The sequence below is a fragment of the Clupea harengus genome, chromosome 15 (assembly GCF_900700415.2).
Source record: "Clupea harengus chromosome 15, Ch_v2.0.2, whole genome shotgun sequence".
Taxonomy (NCBI): domain Eukaryota; kingdom Metazoa; phylum Chordata; class Actinopteri; order Clupeiformes; family Clupeidae; genus Clupea; species Clupea harengus.
Genome location: NC_045166.1, coordinates 10,039,945 through 10,054,797, shown reverse-complemented (window position 1 = coordinate 10,054,797; position 14,853 = coordinate 10,039,945). Strand labels below are relative to the sequence as shown.

The 14,853-nt window shown below is 38.8% G+C and overlaps 1 protein-coding gene across 5 annotated transcripts; it reads right to left on the bottom strand.

Annotated features, from left to right (window-relative positions):
- Positions 1-717: 717 nt before the first annotated feature.
- Positions 718-13,482, bottom strand: LOC116223757. 5 transcript variants are annotated; one of them, XM_031581609.2, is made up of 14 exons: positions 13,241-13,482; positions 10,865-11,067; positions 10,668-10,715; positions 10,483-10,536; positions 10,121-10,349; positions 8,784-8,986; positions 8,587-8,634; positions 8,225-8,453; positions 7,206-7,408; positions 7,003-7,056; positions 6,583-6,879; positions 3,215-6,463; positions 1,853-2,053; positions 718-1,311 (listed from the first exon to the last, which is right to left on the bottom strand). In XM_031581609.2, exons 3-11 carry the CDS (start codon positions 10,689-10,691, stop codon positions 6,697-6,699), a joined length of 1,227 nt encoding a protein of 408 aa, XP_031437469.1. In that variant the 5' UTR covers positions 10,692-10,715; positions 10,865-11,067; positions 13,241-13,482; the 3' UTR covers positions 718-1,311; positions 1,853-2,053; positions 3,215-6,463; positions 6,583-6,696. The 5 variants fall into 5 exon arrangements, with proteins under 5 accessions (XP_031437469.1, XP_042565848.1, XP_031437471.1 ...); XM_042709914.1 differs by having other exon boundaries at positions 10,865-11,070; positions 13,241-13,481; XM_031581611.2 differs by lacking the exon at positions 6,583-6,879 and having other exon boundaries at positions 3,215-5,372; positions 6,410-6,463; positions 10,865-11,070; positions 13,241-13,480.
- Positions 13,483-14,853: the final 1,371 nt, after the last annotated feature.

The following is a 14,853-nucleotide window of genomic DNA, read 5'->3' as shown; positions in this document are numbered from 1 at the left end:
ACAACAACAGATAAATCAAATTAATGGAAATATATGCACTAATGGAAGAGGTTAGCTTTATCTGACACACATTTCTAGAACTTTCTAGAAGTTCTTAGTGAACTTGTATTCTTTTTTTAAAGAATGTTTCATGCCTTATGATTTTAATTCATATTTGTGATTCAGTGTCTTTCACATTCATTTCTTGCTGCATATGCTTTAGAGTTTAAGGTCATGACCAAGATTTGCTTTGTGCAAATGACACACACAGACCAGAGATGAGATAAAAAGGTATCAATTTTATACACATCACATCACTACACTGATGAAGCTGTTCATTGATTAAGAAAGGATCATTCATGTAGGCACATTTATTAACCAATATGTCTGATCATTGTCATGTGCTATTTGGGGGGAAAACACTGTTGCTACTATGTATTAATACTGGTTACTTGGCTTGGCAAAGGTGAGTCACAAAGATTTCACTTACATTAGAGAAAATAAATAAAATCTCTCCATTTACAGAAGAAAGAGTAAGAAAGATCTGGTCCTGGCAACAGCTGATTGGAGTATCTGATGTGTGATATCTTATGTGTAAACTCCTGTTTAAACTGTTGCTCAATATCTTACTGTTAGAGACAGCCTGGGAAAGCATTGCCTTGTCTATTAATGTCTGTAATAACGTGATAATGAGGTTATTTGTTTGAGTGTGTGATTCAAGAGTATGAAGATGTTTTCTTGGTTTTGACTAATCATTTATTTTTGTTCATAAACCACTACATGTTATTTTAAATTGTAGGTTGACAGATGTAAAGAGGAGGGGAATTTCCACCTCTGGCCATATGTCAGGCATTCCAATTGAAAACGCTCCACTATTTCTTCACATCTCACCTCATTCCTCAGCTCCTCTGAGAGCATTTAACAAAATGAGACGTCCTTAATGGCGCTTGTTTTAGAGCAATGTCATAATCCAGATGAAAATCGAGATGCCAAAAAATACTATGCCAGCTATCAGCAGCACGTGATACATGCGAAGTTTTGGTGATATTGAATAAAGGCAACCATGGTTTTGATTCTGAGGTAGAAGAGGAATATCATAGACAACATGATGGTTTTGGCTTTGAGAGGGAGTTCCCCTCTGGAAGCTCATTAAGTAACGGGAAACACTTTCAAACGCTTTGTCATTGCAGTCACTGTTCAGTAGCTCGCTCTCGTGGAACAAGCAGTTGACAGTCAGGATGTCATCACGGCGTACAAATCTGCTGGCGTCTGGGACTATTTCCTCTGGGTTAAAGGTCGGGTGAAGTAATACCAGGACTCCAGGTCTAGTTGCTACAAGAAAAAAAAGAGAGTTTAATATGAAGGCTCATAGAGTTTTACATGAAGACAAAGCCCAAGTATGGAGAGAGGGGACAGGGAGGTACCAGAGCTTTGCATGTGTTAAGCTTCCCCTAGTGCGGTACAGGTAGTTACAGTATGATCACTAGGAATCCCTCTGCTGAACTACTTGTTTTCAGGTGCATAGCTTGTGAACGCCACTGAGACACACTACATGACACAAAAAGTCATACAGTTAAGTAGCAGGAGGGATTTCAGTGTATGTGTTGTTTCTGCATTATAATTTGAAAACTTTATAACCCCCATCCCCTATTGCTCTGCTGTATTAATGCATTTGTTGTTGTTCTTTTACTTCACTCTTGTCACATCATCATCATGAAGCCTTCAAAAAGTTCACCTTAGTTGGAAGCACAGACACATCGGCTAATGTGCCCTATGAATGAACCCAAATAAGTTGTAAAGTGTCAAGATAATAATGTGAAAATGCCAGTTACAAATGTTCTCTGCATTTGTGTTCCTTTCCGCTAACACTCACTAGGAATCAGCTGGACGGCTGCCTCTACATCAGTTCCAACTCGTGAGACGATTGGACAGAATGTAAAGGTCACATCACAGTCTCTAACGTTGGCCACTTTCACCGCATTGGTACCTCTTCTGACCAGGCGCTGCCAAAACTGTGCCTGGGTGTTCAGAGTGTTTTCAGCAAAGACGAAAAATACTTTCGCCATTCTTTATTCTGTATAATGACATGGAAATGTATGTTAATGTGAGTTACTGAACATCTCCATTCCTCTGGAAAATAACAAGCAATAATGTAACGTAGTTACATAGACACTGGGGGGGGGGGGGGGGGGGGGGGGGTTATGACATATCACAGAAGGTATCTTTATAAACTTTTACATTTTTTACTTTTTTAATATCATAATTACATCGAGACAGTGTTTAGTTTTTTCCGCTCTGGGTTACTGTAGAAACATGGGGCACAACATGGTGGACTCACTCCTCTCCATAACAGCTTTCCATAAACAGACGATCAGTGAGTTGTGATAAGCTTCCTCAGTTAAAGCCAACCAGTTTTCAAGAATTAATTTACATATCTGTAAATCCTGGCATGCATAGAGCCGTGTGTACCAACTAGGAGTTAAAGGATAGAAAAAGGGCTTGAGATGGAAATAGGAAAACCCAGTTGGCATTTCAACGTTTATTTATGGTCGAATCAACGTCATGGATCAAGACTGAATCACTGTTGAATTTTGTTTAGATTTTGAAAATTGATAAGTGTTGACATCGCTACTTTATTCCAATGTCATACTTTTCAGCAGGGGTAAACTAAGGGCTTTGTCAATGTTGAATTAACCATTTTAACCGTGCCGCTGGGTAACTAAATTTTGAACTAGATTTAAGAGAGTTGTCTCCCTTGGTCTGATCCCTTTAGTCCAGATATACACAGCCAAAATGAGTGTGTTGGTATTGCCCTTCTATGCATTCGGGTGTCTTTATCTATAGTCTTAGTAAGTAAGTAGGTAATTTTGCTGTTAAAAATTTAAATGTGTGATAACATAGCCTAAAACAATGATGTATTATGAAGACGTAATTGAAAAGACCATGCCATGGCCCTTTCTTTCTCTATCCCCGCCTTACAAAATGTAAACCAATAGGCCTACAGAAGACACTTACACTTACAGAACTCATCAGTTATTATTCCAAACGATATCACAAAGTTTTTAAGGAATTGGCTTGCTTTGAGCACTATGTCAGTACTTCTGCGTTTCGAGTTTAATGTACAAAAGTGAAAGCTATAACATTAGTTAAAAACACACATATCCTCTATTGACAATTGCTCGTGACGGTTTCCACATACCTTAAAACAAGTATTTTAACAAAAAGTCTAGCCTACCTGTTGGGCAAAGCCTTACTGAACCTTGTTACTTCTTCCTCAGGCAGGCACCAATAATACGAAGAATGAAACTGAATTTCAGGCTTCAGGCTAGCGAATTAGGTTTTTGGTTTCATTTAAAGCCTCCTCTCCCACGCGCCAAATTTTAAAACAGAGGACTCCCCTGTATTTGAGACTCTCACCTGGTGACTGATTATCTGTGCAGGAGACATTCTCCTACTTCAGACTATAAAAGGATAACAGCCAGGGCAGTAAGCGATTTTATTTTATACCCAGAATGGCTGGCAAGAGTAGGCGTCCATACCACTATGCAGACATCTTTAACGCCTATCTAATGTAGTTAGCTTTTTAACTAAGCTAAACCACTATCTCTGTATCTTCAGTGACCATAAACATAAAACACACTGCTTTTGCTTTTTGGTCCGGAAGAGCAAAATCCCTTACCAGCACACCTACGTCTAAAGGTCATGAAATGAAGGTTAATGGGTAATGTATACAATGTGTGACAAAATGAAAAGGCTACATCTTTGTTATCAGGTGGAGATAAACAAGCCCATAAACATCTCTTCTGAGCAGTATATTGACAGGTACTTTAAGAGGCTTTTTGCATGTAGAGAAAGTACTAATTTCTGCCTATTCAGGTTTACAGCATTGGTGGTATAAACGCATGCATGCAACAGTGATCTGACTTTAATGTTGTGATTTCATGACTTTGTAACGGTTTTCAGGTTTCAGGAAGAACAACAACAGATAAATCAAATCAATGGAAATATATGCACTAATGGAAGAGGTTAGCTTTATCTGACACACATTTCTAGAACTTTCTAGAAGTTCTTAGTGATAGTATACCATGAGAGCCATGTATCGATTTTCATTTTGAACTTTTTTTAAAGAATGTTTCATGCCTTATGTTTTTAAATCATATTTGTGATTCAGTGTCTTTCACATTCATTTCTTGCTGCATATGCTTTAGAGGTCAAGGTCATGACCAAGTTTTGCTTTGGGCAAATGACACACACAGACCACAGCTGAGATGAAAAGGTATCAATTTTATACACATCAAATCACTACACTGATGAAGCTGTTGACGACAAGACTGACATTGATTAAGAAAGGATAATTCATGTAGGCACATATTTATTGACCAATATGTCTGATCATTGTCATGTACTATTTGAAAAAAAAAACACTGTTGCTACTATGTATTAATACCGGTTACTTGGCTTGGCAAAGGTGAGTCACAAAGGTTTCACTTACATTAGAGAAAATAAATAAAACCTCTCCATTTACAGAAGAAAGAGTAAGAAAGATCTGGCCCTGGCAACAGCCGATTGGAGTATCTGATGTGTAAACTCCTGTTTAAACTAGTGCTCTCTATCTTACTGTCAGAGCGAGACAGCCTGGGAAAGCATTGCCTTGTCAATTAATGTCTGTAATAACGTGATATTGAGATATTGAGGTTATTTGTTTGAGTGTGTTGAAGTTTTATGGAATTAGATTTTGATCACCCATAATTATTATATTATTATTTTATTTAATGATCATTGTGATATCAATGACTATATCAGTACGTTTTACGTTCAGAGTTGAGAGAGAAGTCTTATAATATGTCTCATTATTCTACTCATATGCCTTTATGTTTCCCATAATTACAAGTAGGGTTAAGCAGATGTCAGTGTGTTTCTGAATGTGCCATTTTTATCGGTGTGCCTCTGTGTTTCTCAGTGATAAGCACTGGGGTGTTTTGGTCTCGAAGGTCATCAGATCGCTCTAACTCCTGAGTGCATGTCCTGCATCAGTATCTGGACTCAGGGTGGCCCACGTGATCCAAGCTCTGTGATTAACACTCCCCTCTCCTATCAGACCTAGGATACTTCAACTGAGACTTTCTCTGCTCTAATCAGAGAAGCTGGTTAATCATTGTGTGAACCCATGTTCTCTCTTCCTGAATGTGCATCATTGTAAATACACTCATTGTAATAAAACTGAGGTCTCCATTCCTGTTGTACAAACATATATAAGAGTATAGACTGCAACTGATACATTTTGTATGTACAGTGAACTTTCTTATGCTAAAGCTAAGATAACATTATAAGATTGAACATCCCCTTCCTTTGTTTTTTCCTTTTTGTTGATTCTCCTCCATCCTGGTAGTACTCTATGGAAAAGGGGACAGAGAATGGATGTGGTGGATGTAGTTAGGCGTCACCAACACACATCACCAACTCCTCTTGCCAAATCATTTTTTTAAAAGAAAATTCAGATATGTCTGCAGATATAACTCACCCCAAAGTGTCTTTGTGTAAAATGCAAAACATCGTTAGTCTTTCCTTCCCAAAACAACCATGATTAACTGAACTCGACCTTTCTACAGGAGGCTGCGTGAGCAAATACTACAAGCAAGTATTGACAAAGCCTAGCTAGGAATCTAGAATTAAACGTTTCTTCAAGCCTTTCTAAACAACATATACTTCAGTAATTAAGGTCTTACATTTGCCTTGAAATGTCTCTTATTCTTGTTTGTATAACACTGTACCACTTAATGAATTAAACAGGAAGTGGGGAAAAAACTGAAACTATGACACCTGCTGTCAAGTGTGGCCTGCACTAGAATGGTCCACATTTTCCTCAGATCGAGTCCACAAATTCCGTGAAACATTGCTGATATTTGAGCCAGACATTATAAGAGGAGAAAAATCACTGACAGGAAAATCAATGGGGGACATAGGAGGGAATCCGTAACGCTAAACATGGCGTATTTGTAACTGGGAGTCCTGCCCTGTATAATGTCAACACTGACGTTTCTCCTTCAATGCAACCTCTGTTCATTTTCACTGTTGCCATAGTAACAGCAACACAACTAAATCTGGTGCATGCACAGTGAACACGTATTGGACTGGAATTGCAGACTGCACCTTTAAATGCTGCCAATGTAACCTGCGCTGCTGACTGTCAGTACATTAAAGCATTTGTTTATTCATGAGAAAGCAAAAAATCATGAAATAGTATAAAATTTCCTTTTAAAGTACTTAAACATTGTTATCCCTTTTGCCAGAACCCTTGTTCTCGTCTTTCTTGCGGGAAAGTTTACTTACGTTGTGTCAACATTTCTGCCTTCTCCCATATTATTCCTACATGTTCTTCACACATACAGAACATGCACCTAGAGTCATAGATATGAAATACATAATTTACCTCTGCTGGTGTTTTGGACTCCTTTTCACGAGAACCCTTATTTTCCTTCTCTTTCTGCGGGGAAAATGTTTAGTAATGTTTTGTCAACATTTCTCCCTTTTACCATATTATTCCAGACATACAGAACATGCACCTCAAAATATACAGTCATGGATATGAAATACATAATTTACCTCTGCTGGTGTTTTGGACTCCTTTTCACGAGAACCCTTGTTTTTCTTCTCTTTCTGCGGGGGGAAATCTTTAGTTATGTTGTGTCAACATTTCTCCCTTTTACCATATTATTCCTACATGTTCTTCAAACATACAGCGTCCGCTTTCTCTATTTCGCGCTGTGAAGAAAGGCGATCCAGAAATTCCTTGTCGGAATTCATTGTATTTCCATGTGTGGTCACATATACCTTTATTTTTGTTTTGGGCACCCTTTCATTGAGACCCTTGTTCTTCTTTTTGTGTAGAGGATTTTTTTTCTGCAGAGGAAAATCTTTATTTATGTTGTGTCAACATTTCTCCCTTCTCCCATATAATTCCTACATGTTATTCCTACATGCACCTAAAAATATACAGTCGTGGATATGAAATACATAATTTACCTCTGCTGGTGTTTCGGACACCATTTTACGAGAAACCTCGTTTTTCTTCTCTTTCTGCGGGCGAAAATGTTTAGTTATGTTGTGTCAACATTTCTACCTTCTCCCAGGAGTTTAATTTCTCAATTGTAGCATTACATTCCTAGCTACATATGCCACAGGGAAGTTACTTCTACAAATGTCCAACACAACTGAAGAGTCCATACCTGGAGTTTCTTTAGTTTCTGTAATGTTTGATTGATTGCTTCGGTATTCTGATCACAGTTGAGAATTCCACTGCCTTCACAGAACAGACAATATACTCTGAATGTAGATTCATCATAGTTCCTACTGGCTGGTACAACATGTTCTCTGTCAAATGTGTGGTAGAGCCCCACTACAATGATAGGTTTTCCAGATCCATGGCGAGCTACAGTGAAACAGGGAAAAATCAGTCAATGAATTTCATTCCTATATGACAGACATGGACTCTCTAACCCAAAAGCTCATCTCTAACCAAAGGAACATGCAAATACATAGTGTGTCACTATCCATCCAGCCACCCAGCCATCATGCAATCTGGAACAGGCTCATTCGCAACCTTTTATCAACCTCTCTTCCAGGACTTCCTGCATTCAAAATCATTGTTACAGGATACGCTTTGCAGATGGAAGATAAAACCATTTGGGGTTGGGGGGCAGGAGTGTGTAGTGCAAATAGTGCCAAAATATATATAAAACAACATGAAATCATATTCTTGTGCTTACATTGTCGGGGTCAGTCTATTGGTTATTTGTTTTCATAATATTTTGAGCATTTTATTACCCAAAAACTGTTTTATATGGCGAAAATGTTTTGTACCATACCTCAAGAATCCCTGCTTTAATATTTCCCAGTTTAAAATCGATCTCCAGACAGCAGTCCATGTTGGCCGATTTACTAAACAAAGGCTGGCGTTGTGTTTTCTGATATTCAAACTGTATGCTGAATTTCTGTCTATAAAAACCTTGTATATGTTTTCTCTATTCTCAACGAACGTTTATGGGTAGGCTATGGCGATGTACGGTCTGCATGTCCTACACTGTCAGTGTGGATAAAAGTGTTTTCACGAAGACAAGCAGTGTGGTATAATGGATAGGGTAATGTTCATGTAAATCAGACAGATGACAGACCCTGCATGCTATGAGCTGTCATTAGGCTGAGCCTGTATTTCTGTCTTAGACTGCGTGAAAATGCATTGAGGTACCTTTTAAGTCTCCAAGCGCGGCTTCAATGTCAGTTCCCGCTCGAGAAACAATTGGACTGAATGCCAGTATTACATCGCACTCATTAGCGTCCACTTTCTCTATTTCGCATTGTGAAGAAAGGCGATCCAGAAAATCCGTGTCGGAATTCATTGTATTTCCATGTGTGGTCACATATACCTTTATTTGTGTGTTGGGCACCCTTTCATTAAGACCCTTCTTCTTCTTTTTCTGTGAAGGAAAATGTTTAGTTATGTTGTGTCAACATTTCTCCCTTTTACCATATTATTCCTACAAGTTCTTCACACATACAGGACATGCACCTCAAAATATACAGTCATGGATATGAAATACATGAACTTACCCTTGCTGGTGTTTTGGACTCCATTTCGTTAAGACTCTTGTTCTTTTTCTGTGGAGGAAAATGTTTAGTTATGTTGTGTCAACATTTCTCCCTTCATCCAGGAGTTTAATTTCTCAATTGTAGCATTACATACCTAGCTACATATGCCACAGAGAAGTTACTTCTACAAATGTCCAACACAACTGATGAGTGCATACCTTGAATGCCTTTAGTTTCTTTGATGTTTGATTGATTGCTTCGGTATTCTGATCACAGTTGAGAATTCCACTGCCTTCATAGAAGAGACAATTTACTATGAATGTAGATTCATCATAGTTGCTACTGGCTGGTACAACATGTTCTCTGTCAAATGTGTGGTAGAGCCCCACTACAATGATAGGTTTTCCAGATCCATGGCGAGCTACATTGAAACAGGGAAAAATATTTCAATGAATATCATTCCTATATTCAGACATGGACTCTCTAACCAAAAAACTCATCTCTAACAAAAGGAATATGCAAAGTCATAGTGTATCATTATCCATCCAGCCATCATGCATTCTGGAACAGGCTCATTCTCAACCTTTCATCAACCTCTCTTCCAGGAGTTCCTGCTTTCATGATCATTGTTAAAGGATACGCTTTGGGGTTGAGAGGCAGGAGTGTGTAGTGCAAGTAGTGCCATAATATATACAACAACATGAAATCATATACTGTTGTGCTAACATTGTCCGGGTCAGTCTATTGGTTATTTGTTTGAATAATATTTTGAGCATTTTATTACCCAAAAACGTTTTCATTCAGACTATTTGCTGTCTTGCTTTGTCTTGTGTTGCACTTGCTTGATGTCTGACTGTGTTCGGAAAGTTGTTGACATTTGTCATAAACAAAGTAAGCAAATTTCAACAAGTTTCGCTAAGTTTAGCGGCTAGCAAGACATCTCGTTTGCGATGTTAGCAAGCTTGTTATAACAGGCTTGGACATTGATACTAGTAATAAATGCTCTCGCGTCGGCTTCTTTGTAATGTTATTGTGATAGCCATGTTGGCTAGCTTGCCAACAACTTTCCTAACACAGTCAAACATCAAGCAAGTGCAACACAAGACAAAGCAAGACAGCAAATAAGTTACTGAATAGTCCAGCAGAAAGTAACCCCCTAACGGGCGGCTCCAGAAACTCCATAATGTTACTTTAATATTTCCCAGTTTAAAATCGATCTCCAGACAGCAGTCCATGTTGGCCGATTTACTAAACAAAGGCTGGCATTGTGTTTTCTGATATTCAAACTGTATGCTGAATTTCTGTCTATAAAAACCTTGTATATGTTTTCTCCATTCTCAACGAAAGTTTATGGATAGGCTATGGCGAAGTAGGGTCTGCATGTCCTACACTGTCAGTGTGGATAAAAGTGTTTTCACGAAGACAAGCAGTGTGGTATAATGGATAGGGTAATGTTCATGTAAATCAGACAGATGACAGACCCTGCATGCTATGAGCTGTCATTAGGCTGAGCCTATGTTTTTGTCTTAGACTGCGTGAAAATGCATTTAGGTACCTTTTAAGTCTCCAAGAGCGGCTTCGATGTCAGTTCCTGCTCGAGAAACAATTGGACAGAATGCCAGTATTACATGGCACTCCTTAGCGTCCACTTTCTCTATTTTGCGTTGTGAAGAAAGGCGATCCAGAAAATCCGTGTCGGAATTCATTGTATTTCCATATGTGGTCACATATACCTTTATTTGTGTTTTGGGCACCCTAAAATGAAGACCCTTGTTCTTCTCTTTCTGCAGGGGAAAATGTTTATTTATGTTGTATCAACATTTCTCCCTTTTACCATATTATTCCTACAAGTTCTTCAGACATACAGAACATGCACCTCAAAATATATAGTCATGGATATGAAATACATGAACTTACCTCTGCTGGTGTTTTAGACTCCATTTCACGAGAACCCTTGTTTTTCTTCGCTTTCTGCGAGGGGGAATGTTTAGTTATGTTGTGTCAACATTTCTCCCTTTTACCATATTATTCCTACAAGTTCTTCACACATACAGGACATGCACCTCAAAATATAGTCATGGATATGAAATACATGAACTTACCCTTGTTGGTGTTTTGGACTCCATTTCATTAAGACTCTTGTTCTTTTTCTGCGGAGGAAAATGTTTAGTTATGTTGTGTCAACATTTCTCCCTTCTTCCAGGAGTTTAATTTCTCAATTGTAGCATTACATTCCTAGCTACATATGCCACAGGGAAGTTACTTCTACAAATGTCCAACACAACTGATGAGTGCATACCTTGAATGCCTTTAGTTTCTTTGATGTTTGATTGATTGCTTCGGTATTCTGATCACAGTTGAGAATTCCACTGCCTTCATAGAACAGACAATTTACTCTGAAGGTAGATTCATCATAGTTCCTACTGGCTGGTACAACATGTTCTCTGTCAAATGTGCGGTAGAGCCCCACTACAATGATAGGTTTTCCAGATCCATGGCGAGCTACTGGAAACAGGGACAAATAATTCACTGAATTTCATTCCTATATTCAGACATGGACTCTCTAACCCAAAAGCTCATCTCTAACCAAAAGAACATGCAAATAAACTCCTCCAAAAAAGTTCGGAAACGTTATTTCGGTCTATTATTCAATTGGTATTGTATTTTATATCGTTGGAAAGCCTGATTAGTCACCTTTACAACGAGGTACAACTTGTAAGGACTGTGCATTCGTGGAATGAGCAACACAGCTAACCGCGTGGGTAGCGCCCCAATTTTTTTGCCAAAATCCCCTGCAATATTCTTCTGTTGGTATTCACTCTCGTTTTGAGTTGGTTGGTGGATTGGATAATTACACTCTCCCACAGTAATAAGGAAAAAACAACACATATTGGCAATTTTTACACTTTATTCATTTTACACTGTCAGGGACCTCAGTAGCGTGTGGAAGATGCATACGCAGCCACAACAGCTTGGCACCTCCTCCTCATGCTGGTCTCCAGCCTGGTCACACACTGCTGTGGGATGGCATCCCATTCCTCAACCAGGATTTGTCGCAAGTTGCGTTGGTCACTCCGGCACGTAGAGCACGCCCAAGCTGATCCCACAAGTGTTCAATGGGGTTGAGGTCAGGACTCACGGCAGGCCATTCCATCCTCTCCACTCCCAAATTCTGGAAGTACTCTGTAATGATCCTGCCTCTGTGGGGGCGAGCGTTGTCATCCTGGAGGATGGAGTTAGGTCCCAGATTCTGGAGATATGGGATCGCCACTGGCTCCAGAATCTCATTCCGATATCTCACTGAATACCAACAGAAGAATATTGCAGGGGATTTTGGCACTATTTTTTAGGCCGCTACCCACACGGTTAGCTGTGTTCCTCATTCCACGAATGCACAGTCCTTACAAGTTGTACCTCGTTGTAAAGGTGACTAATCAGGCTTTCCAACGATATAAAATACAATACCAATTGGTATTATTAAAGGGGAGGAATAATCGACCGAAATAACGTTTCCGAACTTTTTTTGAGGAGTTTACATAGTGTGTCACTATCCATCCAGCCATCATGCATTCTGGAACAGGCTCATTCTCAACCTTTGAACAACCTCTCTTCCAGGAGTTCCTGGTGATAAGCGCCTCCCACCTCGGCCTCAAAATTATGATTGCTATGTTTCCATGATGAAGATTATAGGCCTAGCCAGTAATTAAAGAGAAAGGGAGACTTTTTTCTTTCTTGAGTTCTTTCATGAGCATTGTTACAGGATACACTTTGAAGATGGAAGATAAAACCATTTGGTGTTGGGGGGCAGGAGTGTGTAGTGCAAGTAGTGTCATAAAATGAAATGATTGTATGAAATAAATCTGAATTATGCTATGTTTGGTTTTGTAATAAATTCAGGAGGGGGGCAAGTAGTGCCAAAATATATATATACTGAAATCATGAAATCATATATTGTTGTGCTAACATTGTCCGGGTCAGTCTATTGTTTATTTGTTTGAATAATATTTTTAGCATTTTATTACCCAAAAACTGTTTTATCTGGCGAACATGTTTTGTACCAGATCTCAAGAATCACTGCTTTAATATTTCCCAGTTTAAAATCGATCTCCAGACAGCAGTCTTTGTCGGCCCATTTACTAAACAAAGGCTGGCGTTGTGTTTTCTGATAATGATGAATTTCTGTCTATAAAAACCTCGTATATGTTTTCTCCATTCTCAACGAAAGTTTATGGGTAGGCTATGGCGATGTAGGGTCTGTATGTCCTACACTGTCAGTGTGCATAAGAGAGTTTTCACAAAGACAAGCAGTGTGCTATAATGGATAGGCCGGGTAATGTTCATGTAAGTCAGACAGACGACAGACCCTGCATGCTATGAGCTGTCATTAGGCTGAGCCTATGTTTCTGTCTTAGACTGCGTGAAAATGCATTTCGGTACCTGTTAAGTCTCCAAGCACGGCTTCACAACAATTGGACAGAATGCCAGTATTACATGGCACTCATTAACGATTAATGGATTGGAGTTACAACAGGTTTTTGTTTAACTAGAAGAACGCAGATGTATTTTTTTGACGACGTAGGTCTAGGCTAACGTTACATCCAAAACGACCGTATAATCCCTTTCTGTTTATCATTAAATAAGAGTTGTTTGTTCAGATATGGACAACGTAACATACCTGTTTAAAGTAGATGCAGGTTTAATCCGAAAATTTCTCAGTAGTAACGTAGATTAGTTGTTCTCGACATTTGCTCCTCTTCCCTAATCAAATCGAAAGTACAAGTGTCTTACCGTTTGTTGACTTGAATGAAACCAAATGTCTTGGTAATGGAGGTTATATAGGCTGAAGAAGTAGGCTATGTCGTAAAATCAGCAACATTAAGACAAATCTATTGATGCACCTTTCCTATTACAACATGTGGCCAACTGTTATTGGAAATGACTTGGAATTGCTATGCAAGTTTAAGCAATTTATCGGATGCTTGTCATATTTAATAGTTTTTACACATGTTTTTCTGCGTGTTCAATGCATCCAATTGCATCCTGTAAGAGCCAAATTCATGATTTCATCTGTTGTAATAATTTAGTTTAAAAAGATTTAAAAAGGTAACTGAAGATAAATAATTTCATTATGATTTGAAAGAATGTTTAGGTTAAACTATATAATTTAGTATTGTATTTAAAAGCTGAATAACTTGTCAGAATGTAAGCTTCCAATCAGATGACGTTACGTCAGTGTAATACCTGCGTATGGAACTTTTAGTTTAGATTTGAGCTCAGAGATGATGGAAGCGACATAGTTTTTTGACCGTGTGAACTTGTAACTCTAAGTTTTCTAGTAAACATTTTTTATGGAAGATTTACTTGTCTCACTCGCGTGTCAATAAATAGTTTCTAAGACTGAACTCAAAATTGTGGTACAGAAGACTCAGAACAGACGGAGTGCCACTAGACATCCTAAAAAAAAAAAAAAACTATATTTTGCTTATAGTGACATGAGTTTATTCATAGCCTTTCCTGCATTTCTACATGACCAATACTACAGTACCAGTCAAAAGTTTGGAAAACACCTTCTGATTCAATGGTTTTTCTTTAATTTAAATTTTTTTCTACATTGTAGATTCATATTGAAGACATCCAAACTATGAAGGAACACAAATGTAATTATGTGGTAAACAAACAAAAAAAATGCTCAACAAACCAGAATATGTTTTATATTTTAGATTATTCAAAGTAGCCACCTTTTGCTTTTGATGCAGCTTTGCACACTCTTGGCATTCTTTCAATCAGCTTCATGAGGTAGTCACCTGGAATGGTTTTCCAATAGTCTTGAAGGAGTTCGGAGAGGTGCTGAGCACTTGTTGGCTGCTTTGCCTTCACTCTGCGGTCCAACTCATCCCAGACCATCTCAATTGGGTTTAGGTTGGGTGATTGTGGAGGCCAGGTCATCTGACGCAGCACTCCATCCAGGGATGGATTAACGAACGGGCCTACTGGGCCCAGGCCCAGGGGCCCATGAGCTCAGGGGGCCCCTAAGCCAGAGCCTCTGCGTGAAGTCACTGTTATGTATCTCTTATTTGTGGTTGAAAAGGTGTGTTTTGTTCATTTGCTAATGGCTTTAATTGAGTGTACCTGTGCTGTGTTAGAAAATGTGCTTGTGCGCCAGGGGTGTAACTTTAAACAACGCAGCCAGCGTCGAAGGTTCGTAAGCAAAGCAGACTCTCCTTTCTCAATTTTTCCGAATATATGGATATCACAATGTTGCTAGTTTAATGCGACAGTGATCAAGGA